The sequence below is a fragment of the Mya arenaria genome, chromosome 4 (genome assembly GCF_026914265.1).
Source record: "Mya arenaria isolate MELC-2E11 chromosome 4, ASM2691426v1".
In the NCBI taxonomy this organism is placed as follows: Eukaryota; Metazoa; Mollusca; class Bivalvia; order Myida; family Myidae; genus Mya; species Mya arenaria.
The window spans coordinates 66200212-66216437 of NC_069125.1; the positions used below are offsets into that span (position 1 = coordinate 66200212).

The 16226-nt window shown below is 33.5% G+C and overlaps 1 protein-coding gene across 2 annotated transcripts; it reads left to right on the plus strand.

Annotated features, from left to right (window-relative positions):
- Positions 1–1685: 1685 nt before the first annotated feature.
- On the plus strand, positions 1686–14947 carry LOC128231989 (vacuole membrane protein 1-like). Of its 2 annotated transcripts, none has more exons than XM_052945306.1 (11): positions 1686–1780; positions 7007–7260; positions 7424–7514; positions 7877–7987; positions 8243–8322; positions 9019–9244; positions 9994–10074; positions 10448–10564; positions 10827–10888; positions 11138–11240; positions 11782–14947. In XM_052945306.1, exons 2-11 carry the CDS (start codon positions 7019–7021, stop codon positions 11920–11922), a joined length of 1254 nt encoding a protein of 417 aa, XP_052801266.1. In that variant the 5' UTR covers positions 1686–1780; positions 7007–7018; the 3' UTR covers positions 11923–14947. The 2 variants fall into 2 exon arrangements, with proteins under 2 accessions (XP_052801266.1, XP_052801265.1); XM_052945305.1 differs by having other exon boundaries at positions 1713–2032.
- The last annotated feature ends 1279 nt before the right edge of the window (positions 14948–16226 follow it).

Below are 16226 nucleotides of genomic sequence, written 5' to 3' on the forward strand. Positions count from 1 at the left end.
TGACCTTTGGAGTTTTATGAATGAGGCATTTCCAATTAAGAATAATTCATATGCAAGTGTGTATGTCTGAGCATGAATATTTACTTAATTAAGTGCAATTTATTTGATATCAAGTTTTGATATAAACTTCCGTGTTGTCACTTATTAAAGCCAAAGTTTGCTTGATCTAGGTCAGGGTCAAGAATGGTTTATATTGGATCAAGTATTAAAAATACACATTTGAGGCCACATTTTCGTTCAACAATTGAGCCAAAATATAATTGCTTTTGACAATTCATTCCTTCGTGTGACCTTGTACATGACACCGCCTCAGCAGGGTGAATATGTGTGAAAAAATGCCAACTTGGATTATAGTTCAGATTTTTTTCTTTTCTTTTTAAATTTTGTGTATTTTTTAAATAGTTTTCCTCAGTAGGATAATAGTTAATAAATATGTATTATCAAACAACGCCCGTCATCAACATCGAGCCAGCTAAGGGTGTATATTATTAAACGTTACATTGACTGAAAATAGCCCAGAAAAATCTTGAGAATAAGTTATTAGGACCATTAACTCCATTTCAGTGTTGTTTAACAGTAATGCAAGTAAGTGATGAAAAAAGCATATCTATAGAGATTATATAAATATATAATTTTAACCATGACCTCTAAATATTACCTTTACCTATGTCGTAATTACAAACACGTACGTGTCTTAATTATATTAGTTTGCTAATTTATATTTAAGCTATTTCAAGTAAGAAATTTTAATTATTAAATGCCCATTGAGAGTGACCATCTTGATTTATTAGTCCGAGAGCTCAGGTGTATGGCATCAATGGAAACCCATTTCTTAAGTGCTCGAATTATAGAATATATACACAAAAAGGCGTGTATGTACTTGAATTACCTAATTACCATACACGACCTTGTGCATAAAGCCAAGACAAGCCAAGCTATATAAAAAAGTATTATTGACTTAAATGAAGTAAATGTAACCTTTACTTTTGTGGGCGACACTTAGCCTTGTGTTGATCGACCTTGTTAATTATGCGTGATCAAGCTAACAGTCCGGACAAGTACGTAAAGCAGTAAAGAAATTACATATACTTTTTAGTGTGTGTCTACCTTATCCCTGATACGTTTGCATGCCGAGATTCTCAAGATAGGTGGTACAATAAGAAGCTGAGTAAATTTTCCCACGGAGTCATGTCATGTTAAGGCAATTTTCATTTGCTTTCATCAATTTAAATGGACTATTTTATTTATGTTCAAAGTATAATTATTCTACATTACCAAAGAGACAATAGGAATATAATCTACGGTATGGAGTAAGTGATAATATTAATACAGTAGAGTTATAAACCATATGGGTGAAAATATAGCATATGATCAAAATGCACCATTTCGGATTGAAAAGTGTTAAATTTTCATTAACCCCCTTGCCAACATTTTAAACCATTTAAATTATGGTTCTGAGGGAGGGGCGAATGTCAAAAGGTTTTGTCTCTTAGTTACACCCCAATTCATAACTATTAGATTCAAATTTAAAGGTATTTCTTTCAAAATCATCGCACTCAATTCATCAGCTTATCATTTGATAATGTTAATTATAAATGGTTATACACGGAGCTTAAACAAATAACCGTTTGGGGTGGAGACGTTTTTACTGTATATCGAACACCGGAAACTGGTTTGGTATCCAGCTTCCCTTCTTATTTTTCAATATTCACCGACGCTTAAGGGAACCGGCTATTTTCACAACTCACCGTGGCCAACAAACTGATTACATACGATCAAAGTCCGTTTTCTTATTTATTTGTAAAGGATATGATACGTTCGTTATGTAGAGTAACCTATAAATATCATAACACTCTTAAACCTCTTAACCAATGTTATCTATAACCAATAGAAAGTCAGAAATTGCCCTTTACTGTAGTGTACAATGTTGAATAAGTTGACACAAGAGGAAATACAAAGTTGGACAGCCGCACAGTTACGTGCTCAATTAAAAAAGCGTAAACTAGGAACAAATGGAAAGAAAAATGAATTGGTAAGATGAAAGTCTATCATTTCATGTATTATTTCATATCAATATACTGCTCATAAAATTAACTCTTTATGCACTATAAGTCATATTGGAAAAGTAGTAGACAAAAAGCAATACACCTTCATAATTGGTGTCAGGACATTACTGACCATGGACATTATGAACCAGACATAGCGGACCATATTTCAGGAAATTATGGACCATGATTTAAGATTACTTACAGTGTGTTTCATAATGTACCATTCAGGCATGTAAGAAGGAAATTGACATTGGGGCCACGGAAGGGGTGGGCTGGGGAGGTGTGTCCCCTTCCTGTCGAGTTTTTTTTAAATTTGAAGCATTGAAAGACTCGATTTCCAGTGAGCTCAGGTTTTTTTTTCATGTTATTGTCTAAACCTTTTTTCGGTTAAAGCGACAGTCCGCAAAAGTAACCGTATTTCAAAAGTTTTTAATAAGTTCCACATTGTTTCAGACCGACTGAACCGCAATTATTTTTTAAAAAATCGCTTTAATAACTTAGATTTAACAAATTGAAAATTGCCGAAAGTTGCTATTTTTAGACGGCAAAAGAGAAAGTAGGTCTACGGTTTTTCCGACTACTCTTGGGGGTGATACTATTTCCCGGTCCCGGTCTCATCCGGTCCCGGTCTCCTCCGGTCTCTGTTTTATAGTAGCTATCGGGCGTGATCAAAAAGGTGTTAATGACCGCGGGGGGTAATAGGATTACAAAAGATTACAGTTGATTAAAACATTAGATATTTGATGATAATTATGTCACTATTTATTTCAAATTTTATATCAATAAAACATAAAATAAATTTAGGCAAAGATAAAAACATGAAATTTACTTGTTTACATGCGATGAACATTGTATAATGTTTTACGCAATAAACATATCGTATCGTATCGATATGAGTCGATATGAGTCGGATATGCAAACATGGAATTTTTCAATTGTAATCATTTATGCTTAAAAATTTTTATGTCGGGGGGGGGGGGTGGTAAACATAAAAGGAAGAACAATAACATAACATAACATAATTTAAAAGGTGCAATTCTAAGTTACTTCATACTCTAGCCGTCCTCAATCTTTTATGCAAAAAACATGAGCATTTGTACTGCATCGCATCTTTCTCTACACCTTTAACACGAATTGCATAAATAGTGTATACCTATAACAAATTGCATAAATTAAGACATAATGTTTATATATTTTATACCATTTTGTTACATATAAAAACAAATAAGATTGTCAAAATCGTGTTATAAACATCAGCAACACAATCCGTTGCCTGGGGCCATAAGTTATGAACCGGGAATTATGAGACCGGATTTTACGAGGAGAGACCGGGAAATAGTATCGCCCTGCGCATGCGCAAGAACTTTGGAATCCCACTGTTTTTTCTATTTATATAACCGTTAACTCTCGGGGGCCGATAGTTAAGAAGAGATATTGAAAATGACACGAAAAACTCATTTCTAGGTCGATTTGAACCAAATTTTTTTTGGATTCGTCAGTCAGGAATGCTTATCAACACATAGATGAATTTTTTTTTTTTTCATGGCTAATTTGCCCGATTTGCGGACTGTCGCTTTAAAATAACATTATGAGCAACAGCGACATATCGATTATTGTGCAATCATAAATTATAATAAATGCCAGTATTTATTTACTTTTAAACATTCAATGTATTTTTAAATAACAAATAAGCGCAGTTTACTTCTTCATAGTGAAGCCACAGCTGACTTTGGAACCATTGCGAGTTGAATGCCCCGTGTTCAGTTTTTTTAGTACCAAAAGATCTCTTTGGAAATTTAAAACTTTTAGGCAGATTTGGAACGTCCATTTTAAAGTCAAACTTTAATGTGACCAGTTTGAACAAATGCATATTGCTGGCTATTTAATGACAATTCTATTTTAACGATTAATTGCAATTATCATAATCAACTACAGTTTTTGACACATCAAAAACGACACAAATAATTATTGTCTTATTGCCTCTTCTTCCACTTACCCGTCTTTGATAATCTGCTGCCTGTTTTCACATCAATTAGCTAGATTATCACAGGTTTAATTATGACATTGTGACCTGTTTATTCAATATCGTGTCAGACTGGTATTGATCTACATGCGCGTAGCTTTAAATTTAAAATACTATTATTAAGAAAATTGGTATCAAATATTCGTTGCCCCATTGCCGTTACTAGCCAGAATATTGGCTCCTACGCACCTGCCAATTTGGGGACACTACAGACCATGTATATTTGTGTATCATGTGTATATTTATATGTTCTTATTTGCTTGATTGCTTTCTGAAATGACCTTCAGATTGTCATATTTGTTTATTTTCTTTCATCTGATTTAATTATACCCCCACAAATGAAGTTTGAGGGGGTATATAGGATTGAGCTTGTCGGTCTGTCTGTCGGTCGGTCGGTCTGTCGGTCGGTCTGTCGGTTTTCATGGTTTCCGGACAATAACTCTAGGCTAGACGGATTTGAACAATTTTTGGTACACAGGTGTAACATCAGAAGATACAGGTCAAGTTCGATATTGGGGCTGGTGGGGCCAAGGTCACTGTTACTTAAAATAGAAAAACGGTTTCCGGATGATAACTCATGATAGGCTTGACAGATTTGAAAAATTTTTGGTACACAGGTGTAACATCAGAAGATACAGGTCAAGTTCGATATTGGGGCTGGTGGGGTCAAGGTCACTGTTATGGAAAATAGAAAAACGGTTTCCGGACGATAACTCATGAAAGGCTTGACAGATTTTAAAAAAATTTGGTACACAGGTGTAACATCAGAAGATACAGGTCAAGTTCGATATTGGGGCTGGTGAGGCCAAGGTCAAGGTCACTGTTACTAAAAAAAGAAAAACGGTTTCCGGACGATAACTCATGAAAGGCATGACGGATTTGAACAATTTTTGGTACACAGGTGTAACATCAGAAGATACAGATCAAGTTCGATATTGGGGCTGGTGGGGTCAAGGTCACTGTTACTAAAAATAGAAAAATGGTTTCCGGATGATAACTCATGAAAGGCTTGACAGATTTGAACATTTTTTGGTACACAGGTATAACATCAGAAGATACAGGTCAAGTTTGATAGATCCTTCAAAAACTAAATGAGCAAATATTTACCTTAAAAGTAATTGACACTTGGAAAGATGAACAAACAAAACAAATCCAGCATGCTTCATTTGAACCAGATGCCAGTGGAATACCAGCAGAACTTAAGTATGGCTTATTTGCCACAGTAGTGCTTATTACAAATATTGACCTGTACTATGTACTTGTAAAATTTGATGATGATCGTGTTGGAAGAAAAGCTCGTGAATGCTCTAGATGTCTTATTCCAGAAGAGATCAGCTAGAGCATCAGCTAGTTTTTCTTGTCAGCAGTGTAACTTCTAAATTACTCAACAGATTTAAATAAAACAATACATGCATGATAAAAGAAGATGCAGTGTGCAGTAACCTTGGAGTTATGGCCTCTTTTCAAAGGAATGGTTTGCCATTCCTGTGTCCAGGCGGCATTTGGGGGTATTCGTCACTCCTGTGACAGCTCTAGTTGACGTAGTTTAAAACTTAATTCATGATGAACATAATTTATTTACATATTATTTTATACATGTTTGATATAAATTCAATATGTATTTCTATTTACTATATACTTATTTACTGTAGGTGTACACTGGTCTCTTATACCTAATGGAATTTCACAGGAATCTGACAATAGTCACATATAAAACATCGACTGTTTGGAATTTCATGGGAATATTTCAGTTGGAAGGCATTTGGCAGGTGTCATATCAAAATGAGGATTCATATACAAGTATTTATTAATAAATTAAAAATAAACTTTTAAGCGTAATATGAAGACGATGTGGAGAAATGAGTTAAAACAAACTGTTAGTAAAATTATAAATCATGGTTCATAATGTCTCGAAATATACAATATAGTCCGTTATGTCCCAAAATATGGTCTGTATTGTCCCAAAATATGGTCTGTACTGTCCCCAAATATGGTCCGATATGTTTGGTCTGAAATTGCCATGGTCCGTAATGTCCGTAGTTCCCATAATTTAGACATATCTGATCGAAGATTGTTTGTGCACAGCGACCCCATGTAAAAAAAGAGCAAATGAGAATCTTAAACAGACACTCTTATTCAAAATCAATATGTACAGTTGTACACATGTATAATTAAAATACAATTTGAGTGATAAACCTTTAACTACTTACTAAATAACACATTTATGAAAAATATTACTTACTGATAACTGTGTATTTAATGGCTGTAAAAGCAAAACACATTAAATGATTGGTGAGTGCTAAAAGATTTACTGTGATTATAGTCTCATAAGGTAGAAATACTGTGTTTTCAGCATCTTTCATTCAAATTAAACTCAGTATCCTTTATAAGAGCTATTGTTTTTTACATTTACCGGTATTCACCCTTTTTGGTATATTTAAACATTACCGAAAATGATAAAATTAACTTAAATAGTGCAGAAAAAACATGTGCTTATCAGCATAGCAATTTATAATTAATTGAAGTGTTGAACAAGTTGACACTGAAATTCACAGTTTTGTAAAGTTGTCCAACTTCCAACTTAAAATTCAAGACAATGTTTTGAAGTTATCAACTACCCCTGTAGTGATAGCACAAAGCAGTTGGATCCCCTATTATGACTAACCATGACTAACCTTTCTCATAACATAGATGATAGTATAGTTGTTCTTTTCACTTGGTGCACATTTGTTGTGGGAGTCTGTCTTATTACATAAATTATAATTGTCTTTGTCTAGTTTAAGCTATGTGTACATGATTTAGAAAAATGACAATATTTTGTTGTTGTTTTTAAAAAAAAGTATTTTCTAGTGGTATTTCATTTACCTACATGTAAGTGATATGTTTTTGTGGTATTGTAAGATTTGACATTTGTGTTAATATTATACAATTATAGGTGGCAAGATTAATGGAATCTGAGAAAACAATGAAAAAATCAAAAACAAAAGCAAGACAGCGCAAACATGATGATGCTGCTAGCTCAGGTGATAGGGATCTAAATGGAAGTGTAAGTGACAAAAAACAAGACGAAAAACAACGTGAGATGGACAAACAAGAGCGAGAGTCTATAGTCCTGTGGCGGTCCCCAGTGAGGACTATCAGATATTTCTTTCTGGAGGCCAGTGTACTGCTGTATTTGTTAGGGAAAAGGTGAGACTTGAGAGTTATTTTCAGGAAAGACCTTGGTCTTTGTATATAACATTTCTACCAATTATTTGTGTTATTTTGCTATGATATTGACAAGTATCTATATGATCTCAAACAACTTGAAATTTATGGGATATCTTGTAGAGTATTGTTTGTTGCTTTTCAGATTGTACAACAGAAAGAAGGCTGTTGCCTTGTGTGTGTTGATTTCGCTGATACTGTTGGCAGTATATCATGTGGAGGGAGCCCACCAGGAGGTAATGGCCTTAACTTACACACTTCTATAACAGGCTGTTAGTTTAAACTTACTTATTTTGAAATAGTATATTTATCACTTTGTTTGCACCATGTAAGAGACTTCCAAGACAACTTGATCTAGTAATGTGGGGATACAAAGGAGCCTAGTTAGATGCACTTTATATGAGAGTGTATGAGTATATTCAACTTCATGACTATTTATAAAAAATTCCCAATTGTGTAAAAACACAGAGATTCTCAATTCCAAGGTTGTAGGTCGTTTCCCCAAAACACTAAAGACGGTTCAGTGGTGCACCTTCATTTAGTGGGTTGAACTTTACATACATATATCAAATGTTTATATGTAAATGAAATTTTTCAGACTGTGGGGAGTGTGGAAAAGACATTTCTGTGGTGCGCATACTGGGTCGGGCTGGGCATCCTCTCCTCCGTCGGACTTGGGACTGGCCTCCATACATTCCTACTTTACCTGGTAAGCTTATAGGGCATGGCACTGAGAAGCTGTTGAATTCCCTCATGACATTGAATATGGCTGTTTACAAATTTCTAAGCATTTGAATACTTTTGTTGTTTTTATCTAAGATGGATTTATTTATATCATAATTATTAATCCCATGCTTTTTCACAACACTTATCAGTTTATTTTTGTCTCTAAAATGTATAGTCATAAGAAGTATATTATCAATTTGACTGAATGTCCATATTTATTTTATTAAACATTACTCAGGGTCCTCACATAGCAGCAGTAACATTGGCAGCGTATGAATGTATGTCCACAGACTTCCCTGAACCTCCATACCCCACACAGTAAGACTTTTTTTATACTTAAAACCTGAAATAAAAAAAATGATGTGTTCAAATTAAAAAACAAGATACCGGGTAGCTGGCTCTCTTTCCATTGGGTTCTTTTTACAATTTAATTTTGATTTATAAAACAGATTTCCATCAGATATTTAGGACTTTCATCTAACATTTTCACTGTGATTTAAGCATTTGCCAAACAGATTCCATGAATTTGAAATTAGAATTCAAAAAATCAGAAGTAATTTTTTCTGTTTGTTGCTTTACTATAATATTTAAAATTAGTCTTTTGGATGTATGATTGTCTCTGACAGGTGTCAGGTCCCTCAGTGCAATTAGAACACTTATCGTTGTTCATTGTTACTTTTTTAATTTTGATCTGAATGAGGCTGAAATGAAGAAAAAAAGATCTTATTCATCGCCATCATCGGAATCAATGTTAACTTGTTACATTTTAAAAAGGGTAGAAAGTGTAGAAACTGTCACTTACAAGTAGAGTACATTTTTAAATATTGTATGGCTTCCACTGATTCTCTAGGGAGAGCTTGAAAACCCTGCTAAATGTTGAATTTTTAAGCTATTAAGCAATGCTGCATAGTGCTTAATACCGGCCAATCAACGATTTCATTGGATAAAAATATAGGTTATATTATAAATCTAATAAGATGGTCCAGTGAATGATAACTTTACTTTTGCGTTCAGAATTGTGTGTCCGGATGATGAGGGCCATCAATACATCTCCATGTGGAAGATCATCAGTAAGGTTCGGCTGGAGTCATTCATGTGGGGGGCGGGCACAGCCATTGGGGAGCTACCCCCATACTTCATGGCACGCGCTGCCCGTCTATCTGGGGCAGACATTGATGATGATGACTTTGAGGAACTCGAAGAGCTTATTCATGAGAAGAAAGATCACCCAGAAGAAATGGTAGGGATATATGAGATCTTTGAATATTTGTGTTATGCAGTTATTTTCTCATAGAAAGTGAAAGCATGTTATTTCAATTTAATAGCCCTGAATCACAAATATTGGTTGTTTATCTATCGTAGATTATTTAAATTTAAAAGAAATATTTTTACTGCAAACATTTCTTATGATTGTAGACTGAAAGGAATGTATTTGTAAGTAAACAAAACAGAGGCTTGTAAGGGGCTTATCACCCATGGCACCATTGGTGGAGACCTTTAACATACTTGTAGTTAAGAGGGATGTATGAACAACTTAACCCTAAATTACCAGCTTCCATATTTTTCCATAGCTTGAAGGTAAAAGTTGATTGGTGGTATAGAACTGATGACATTAAGTGGTGGTATGATAAACTGTGATGTAGCTTCATCTTACATGTATGTGTATGAATGAATATCAGTTCAAATAGGGTTCATGTTAGCATCAACTATTGCATGCATATGTCTGGTTCTGTTTCTTTTGTTATCCTGCAATGCTTATCTGGGGATTATACAAGTCAATTTTAAATGTACTTAATTTTCTTTTAACGAATCAATGACTTCTGCAAAAGCTTACATATCTTGTTAATGTTTTTGTCTTTAGCTTTTAATATATTTACCCGGATGTATGCTTTTCTCTTCTTCTTTTGTTAGCAGTACAAAATCAATAAAGAGAAAGACCAATGATTTTTATCTGAGAAGGACTGATAACCCTTGTTTGACTCCTTGCAGAGTTTTTTGGAGAAGGCAAAGTTGTCCATCCACAATCTAGTCCAGCGAGTGGGCTTCTTTGGTATTCTGCTATGTGCATCTGTAAGTACACCTTATGAAAAAGAAATATTAATAACTAGTGACCTACATGTACCTCACTATTATTGCATTTTTTAAAAATAAGTAGAAACAACCTGCAACAAGCATTTAAAGTAAGTTCAAAGTTTTTTTACCATAGTCCATTTTTATAAAGCATCTTTGTGAACATTTTCAACATGTTGAATTTAAAGAAAAGTAATAATGTTTGTACACCAAAAATATGAAAACAAAATGGAAAAACAATAAATGCGTATGAATATATGCAATGAAAAATAGAGGATATTTAAAATGATAACTATTATTTTTTTTGTTATTAAGTTAAAATGTTTCACTAAGATGCTTTAGGAACACAACTTAAGGTGTTTTCATTTTTCAGATACCCAACCCACTGTTTGATCTGGCGGGCATCACCTGTGGGCACTTCCTCATTCCATTCTGGACTTTCTTTGGAGCCACTCTCATTGGAAAGGCCATTATCAAAATGCATATACAGGTACCAGATTCTAGTTGATCATTGTCCGACTCTCATATTATAAGTCTGTATTCTCGTGCAGTAGATATTGATACTCATGTGTGTAATTCAGACTGATAATGGAATTTTCTTAGACATAAATGATTATGCAACATTTGTTCTGGTAATGATTATTGTATCATTTTGATATTTTGTTAATAAAAGATGCATACATATATATGTATTTGCTTCTCCAATGATAATAATGAGTGTATAATAACATTGATGATTGAATTTATTTCAGAAATTATTTGTGATATTCCTGTTTAGTGAACATCATGTAGAGACTGTAGTCAGCTTAATAGGGTGAGTATCTTATTTTTCATATTATAGATCACATTTTCAGTATTAACATGCTGCCTGTATGATAAGTGAAGAACACAGTCTTATAATAGGACCTCTATAGTTACCTGTGTATATTACACTTTTTTAACAAAGTATAAATCTCATGTCCATAGCCTCTTTATAAAATGCATACAACCTAATGTTGATTTACAAGTACAAAGAAACTTAAGTGGACACTATATTGACAAAAATGAATATTTGTGCTTGCAGTAAGCTGCCGAAGTATGGTCCAGTGTTACAAACCCCATTTAAGGAGTATCTCAGAGTACAGAAGGAGAAGCTCCATCACAAACCAGGCTCCTCCTCTCATAAGGTAAGGCACCACTAATCATATCCATCCAAGAAGAATGTTTATTTTGACTTAAATTATTTCAATGCTTGCTTTGTTGTTCCTTTAAACAAAGTAAATGAATTATACAAAGTACTTTTGTCAAAGCCTTGATGCCATTATGTTTTAACAAATTCGGCAATAAACAACAACAACATTCACTGTATTGATAAGAAACTTATAGAACATGTCAACAGTGCCAATACACATACAGTCGAAACCCGTTGGCCGGAACTTGCAGGAACCGGCAAAATAACTTTGAGCCTCGAATAATTTGAGCCAAGCATGAAGGCTTACAATCAGTTAAATGAAATCGGTCCTTTACATTCAGTTCAAGCCAACGAGGAATTCGAGCCAAGTGATTTCGAGCCAACGGGTTCGACTGCATGTGTAGTAAGGTTCATAACTCATGATTAAATAATTGTTTTGAGTTAAGCCCTGAGTTTGAGTGAGAAAAATAACGGATATCAACCTGCATTAATATTGTTGGCAGTAAGATGTTTTACAGGAATCATTTGTGTTGCAGGAATCTGGGAATGTGTTGGCATGGATATTTGAGAAGGTTGTGATAGTGATGGTGGCCTACTTCCTTCTCTCCATCATCAACTCCATGGCACAGAACTACCACAAGAGACAGTGTAAAACCAAGAGGCTACTCAGCAGATAGGAACACCATATCATAGCCTTGTATTTGCCATTTGTATAAATAGAACATTGTACATGAGAATTGATATTTGGATTTTACAGAGATCTTTAAATTTTTTAAATTGTTTTATTTTTAATTTATTTGATTTTAATTTCAAGTGTGTGGATGTGAATTCATTGATAATTAATCTCTTCTGTTTGTCTTGGCATTCTCCTTCGCTGTCAGAACACAATGCCCTTGATTATTCATATTGCAAGAAAGAACACAAAGAAGAAAGTTCTTTTGAAAACAGCTACAAATTGAAGATGGTATTGAAATTTTAATTAATTTTAAATACTTGAAATCCGTTTCCGCCATTGTACAAAATGACCTGTTTAAGAAGGCATATAGTGGACCAGCTTACACATAATTCCTCATGATGACATGGGTCCATTGCTATGTTAGCCTTGTATTTATCATTGTCGATCACCTGCAAAGTCTGCTGAATTTGACTGGCTTAGTTGGAAAGTCAAAAAAAGTAGTATTGTTTTTGTATAAAGAAGTTGGATTTTGTCTAAAGTGTTTGAATTATACAAAATCAAAAATCTTTTCAAAGAACTTCTTGAGAAAACGGTTAATTACATGTACATGTTTGTAAGTGGTGTTTGTACATGTTTGCATGTGTGACTTTGAACATGTATGTATGTGTGTGTTTATACATGTTTGCATGTGTGACTTTGTACATGTATGTATGTGTGTCTCTGAACATGTATGTATGTGTGACTTTGTACATGTATGTATGTGTGTCTCTGAACATGTATGTATGTGTGTCTTTGTGCATGTATGTATGTGTGTCTTTGTACATGTATGTATGTGTGTCTCTGAACATGTATGTATGTGTGTCTTTGTACATGTATGTATGTGTGTCTTTGTACATGTATGTATGTGTGTCTTTGTGCATGTATGTATGTGTGTCTTTGTACATGTATGTATATGTATGTGTGTCTTTGTACATGTATGTATGTGTGACTTTGTACATGTATGTATGTGTGTCTTTGTACATGTATGTATGTGTGTCTTTGTACATGTATGTATGTGTGTCTTTGTACATGTATGTATGTGTGTCTTCTTTGAACATATATTTATGTGTTTTATACATATATGTATGTGTGTCTTTGTACATATATGTGTGTCTTAGTACACATATGTATGTGTGTCTGTGCAAATGTATGTATGTGTGTCTTTGTGCATGTATGTATGTGTGTCTTTGTGCATGTATGTATGTGTGTCTTTAAACATGTATACATGTGTGTGTGTTTGTAAAAGTATGTAAATGTTTTTTTTTACATGTATGCATTTGTGTTTTTGTACATGTATGTATGTGAGCCTTTGTACATGTATTTATATATGTAGATGTATGTACATGTTTGTATGTAGGTGTATGTAAATGTATTTATTAAATGAATACAGCTGTGAAAAATATCTGACTGTGTCGGGATTTTAAAACATTGATTGCTGTATGATGGTTACTAATTTATCAGTGGATCATGTTGATTCAGAATAGTATATATTGTATACATTTTATGCCTTTAATATCACTTTTCACTAAGCTTGTATCCATATACAGGGATATCACTGTTAACAGTGCAATAGTATGTATGGGCATGCTAGACTTATGCATTTGTTGTATGGTCTTTCTGATAAGTTAGTCAATTGTAAGGATCACGTTTTTGAAGGCAATACCATAGTTTGACCTCAGTCAAGAATACTTTGTCCATTTTCGTTAATTTATCTATTCATGTCATTAACATTTGTGTTATAATAATTGATACTGTTTGATATTTCACCAAATCAGCAACATGATTTACTAAACCAGACGCAAATTTCTCAAAAATTCTTATTAAAGCATAACAGGCTTAAGTGTCTTATTACACTTATCCAAGTCAGTTGATTTGTCAACAAAGAAAATACTTTATTGTGCTATCTGATAAATAACACCTTATAATTAAATGTCTAAAAACTCTTAAAAATGACAAATACACACAATACATACCAAAATAGTGAGCTTATCTTGATCCCATTATATTTAAGAGACTTGAGAATGTCTGAGAAATCCAGGCCAGGAGAAAATAATAACATTTCTTTGGTGTTATGGAAAAGCTGCATTTGATATGAAAGGTACTATTATTACCAATGTAGGCTGAGCATTGGTTAAACTAGCATTAGATTAAGTTATTCAGGGATATACTTACACTTCTATGGTTTTAATATCTATATAATTATGATCTTAATATTCAGATTCATGGACAGATGGAAAATTCTTGTAATATTGCAAAATCATAAAAAAGGTTTCCTGTTAAACTGTATGTTGTGCACATAAAAATATGCTTGTTTTAAACTTAAGCAGAAATGTTGTATTTACCTATTATAATTGTATATAGAGAAGGTTTATTGTTATAATTTATTGCTCGCTTTAGCTATTTCATATTTCTCTGACAATTTATTGCTCGCTTTAGCTATTTCATATTTCTCTGACAACACCTTATTGAAACATTGGTTGTAAATACATGTTCGTACTATTTATTCTTCATGCATTAGATCAAGTCTTGCTTCTTATATTTTGGGAAAAATGATACACAAAATGGTGTTCATCATTATTGTGAATTATAAAGGTAACATCATCGTTTTTATCTGTAATTTGAACTTGAACCTCATCGCTATACATGTGAACTATTGTTGGCTTTTCCTCATGCCTTTAGTGTACCAACATTCCTCTTTGTTTTGCTCAAGCTCTCGAGTCAGAATTTGTTTCCTTTATTTTACCTCAAGTTTCCTTTCTAAGATTGGGTTACAACTATATGAAAATTACTTTTTTTCGCAATGTAGTCTAGTAAAGTGTTTAACCTTATCAATATATTTATGTACAAGTTAAAATGAAATTGTTAGCATAATGCAATTACCTTTGTGTTAATGTAATATATGTAATCTGCATATTGTCAGATATGTCTTAAATGTTTCATCATTTGATGGATTTGTCAAGGATAACATAATAAAATACTGCGATGCATTTTTTTTTCTTCGTGAATTACTGACCATGAAATCATCAGATTTACGCTTTCGTCACACTGACCTGGTTGTTCGTACTTTTGTTAAATACTTAACAATGAAAGCATTGTCACAGTGACGAAAATCGTTAAATTGTTGCAAACGACTGAACATTTAACGACTCGCCAGGTAAGAGCAAGTGGCAAATAACAATAGTTAGTTTAACAACTCGTTAGAAATGTAGCGAATATTCGAAAAACTGGCACTTGTCTGTCTGATTCAAAGTTTATTCGTCATAATTCCAATTTTGGTATAATTCGTTTTAAACCGTCAAAACAATTCTAACAGAACATGTTACTTCAACTTCGACTTTTCAGCGTTTAGGATAATTTGATATTTGTCAGTCATTGTTTTGGACCCGTCTGGTCAAAACATAAGCTATATTGTATGTTAGACGCTTGTATTTCTTTCTTCATAAAACTCCTCTTCATACTGTTTTTATGAACATTAGTTCATAATGGGTATCTTGTCAAATACTAAGTCAGGTCGAATTTTCGTTAACACTGAGGGTTATTTAATCAATAAGTGTTTGGAAAAATATGGAACGATTACCGAAGTCCGCTAAATATCGAGCGAATGTCACGAATTAAATTCAAAGTAAATATTATTGGAAAAATCCATTCGACTTTGCCCCAGGAGGCTATTACTTTTGAAATCAATACCTGAGGTGATGGTCAGTTTCTTTGAAAGCATGCGCTAAAAATGGCAGCATCCAGTCAGATGGCTTGTAAAAGTGAATTTTTTCTCTCCATTATTAAAAAAGATGTTTCTTTGTCCATGTACCAGCACACAAGGGTCTGAGTCAATGCGAAATGCGCTTTTAAATTTAAATGGCCGTGTTACATGTCGGCTTCCTTTGATACAAACATTTTACACAAAGTGAATCCCATTCGGCCCTATAAATACTAGTAGGGATTGGTCAGATAATTTTCAAATTTGGTCAGAATGTTCCCCCTGATGAGTTCTCGACTTCTTGTAAAAGTGGGTCAAATGGGGGTCAAAACAAGGTTTTTTGGTGAAATCTTAGAAAAATCTTTGGAGCACAGACATTATTTTTGATCCATTATTTCTCAAACTTAATCAGAATGTTTTCCGTAATTAGTTCTCGGGCAAATTTAAAACTGGGTCAAATATGATAGTTCAGAGTCAAATCTTAGATTTCCCGTCCATCATTCCGTATACATATCTTGGTAGGATTTGGTCAGATAATGTTCAAACCTTTGTCAGAATGTTCCCCTTGA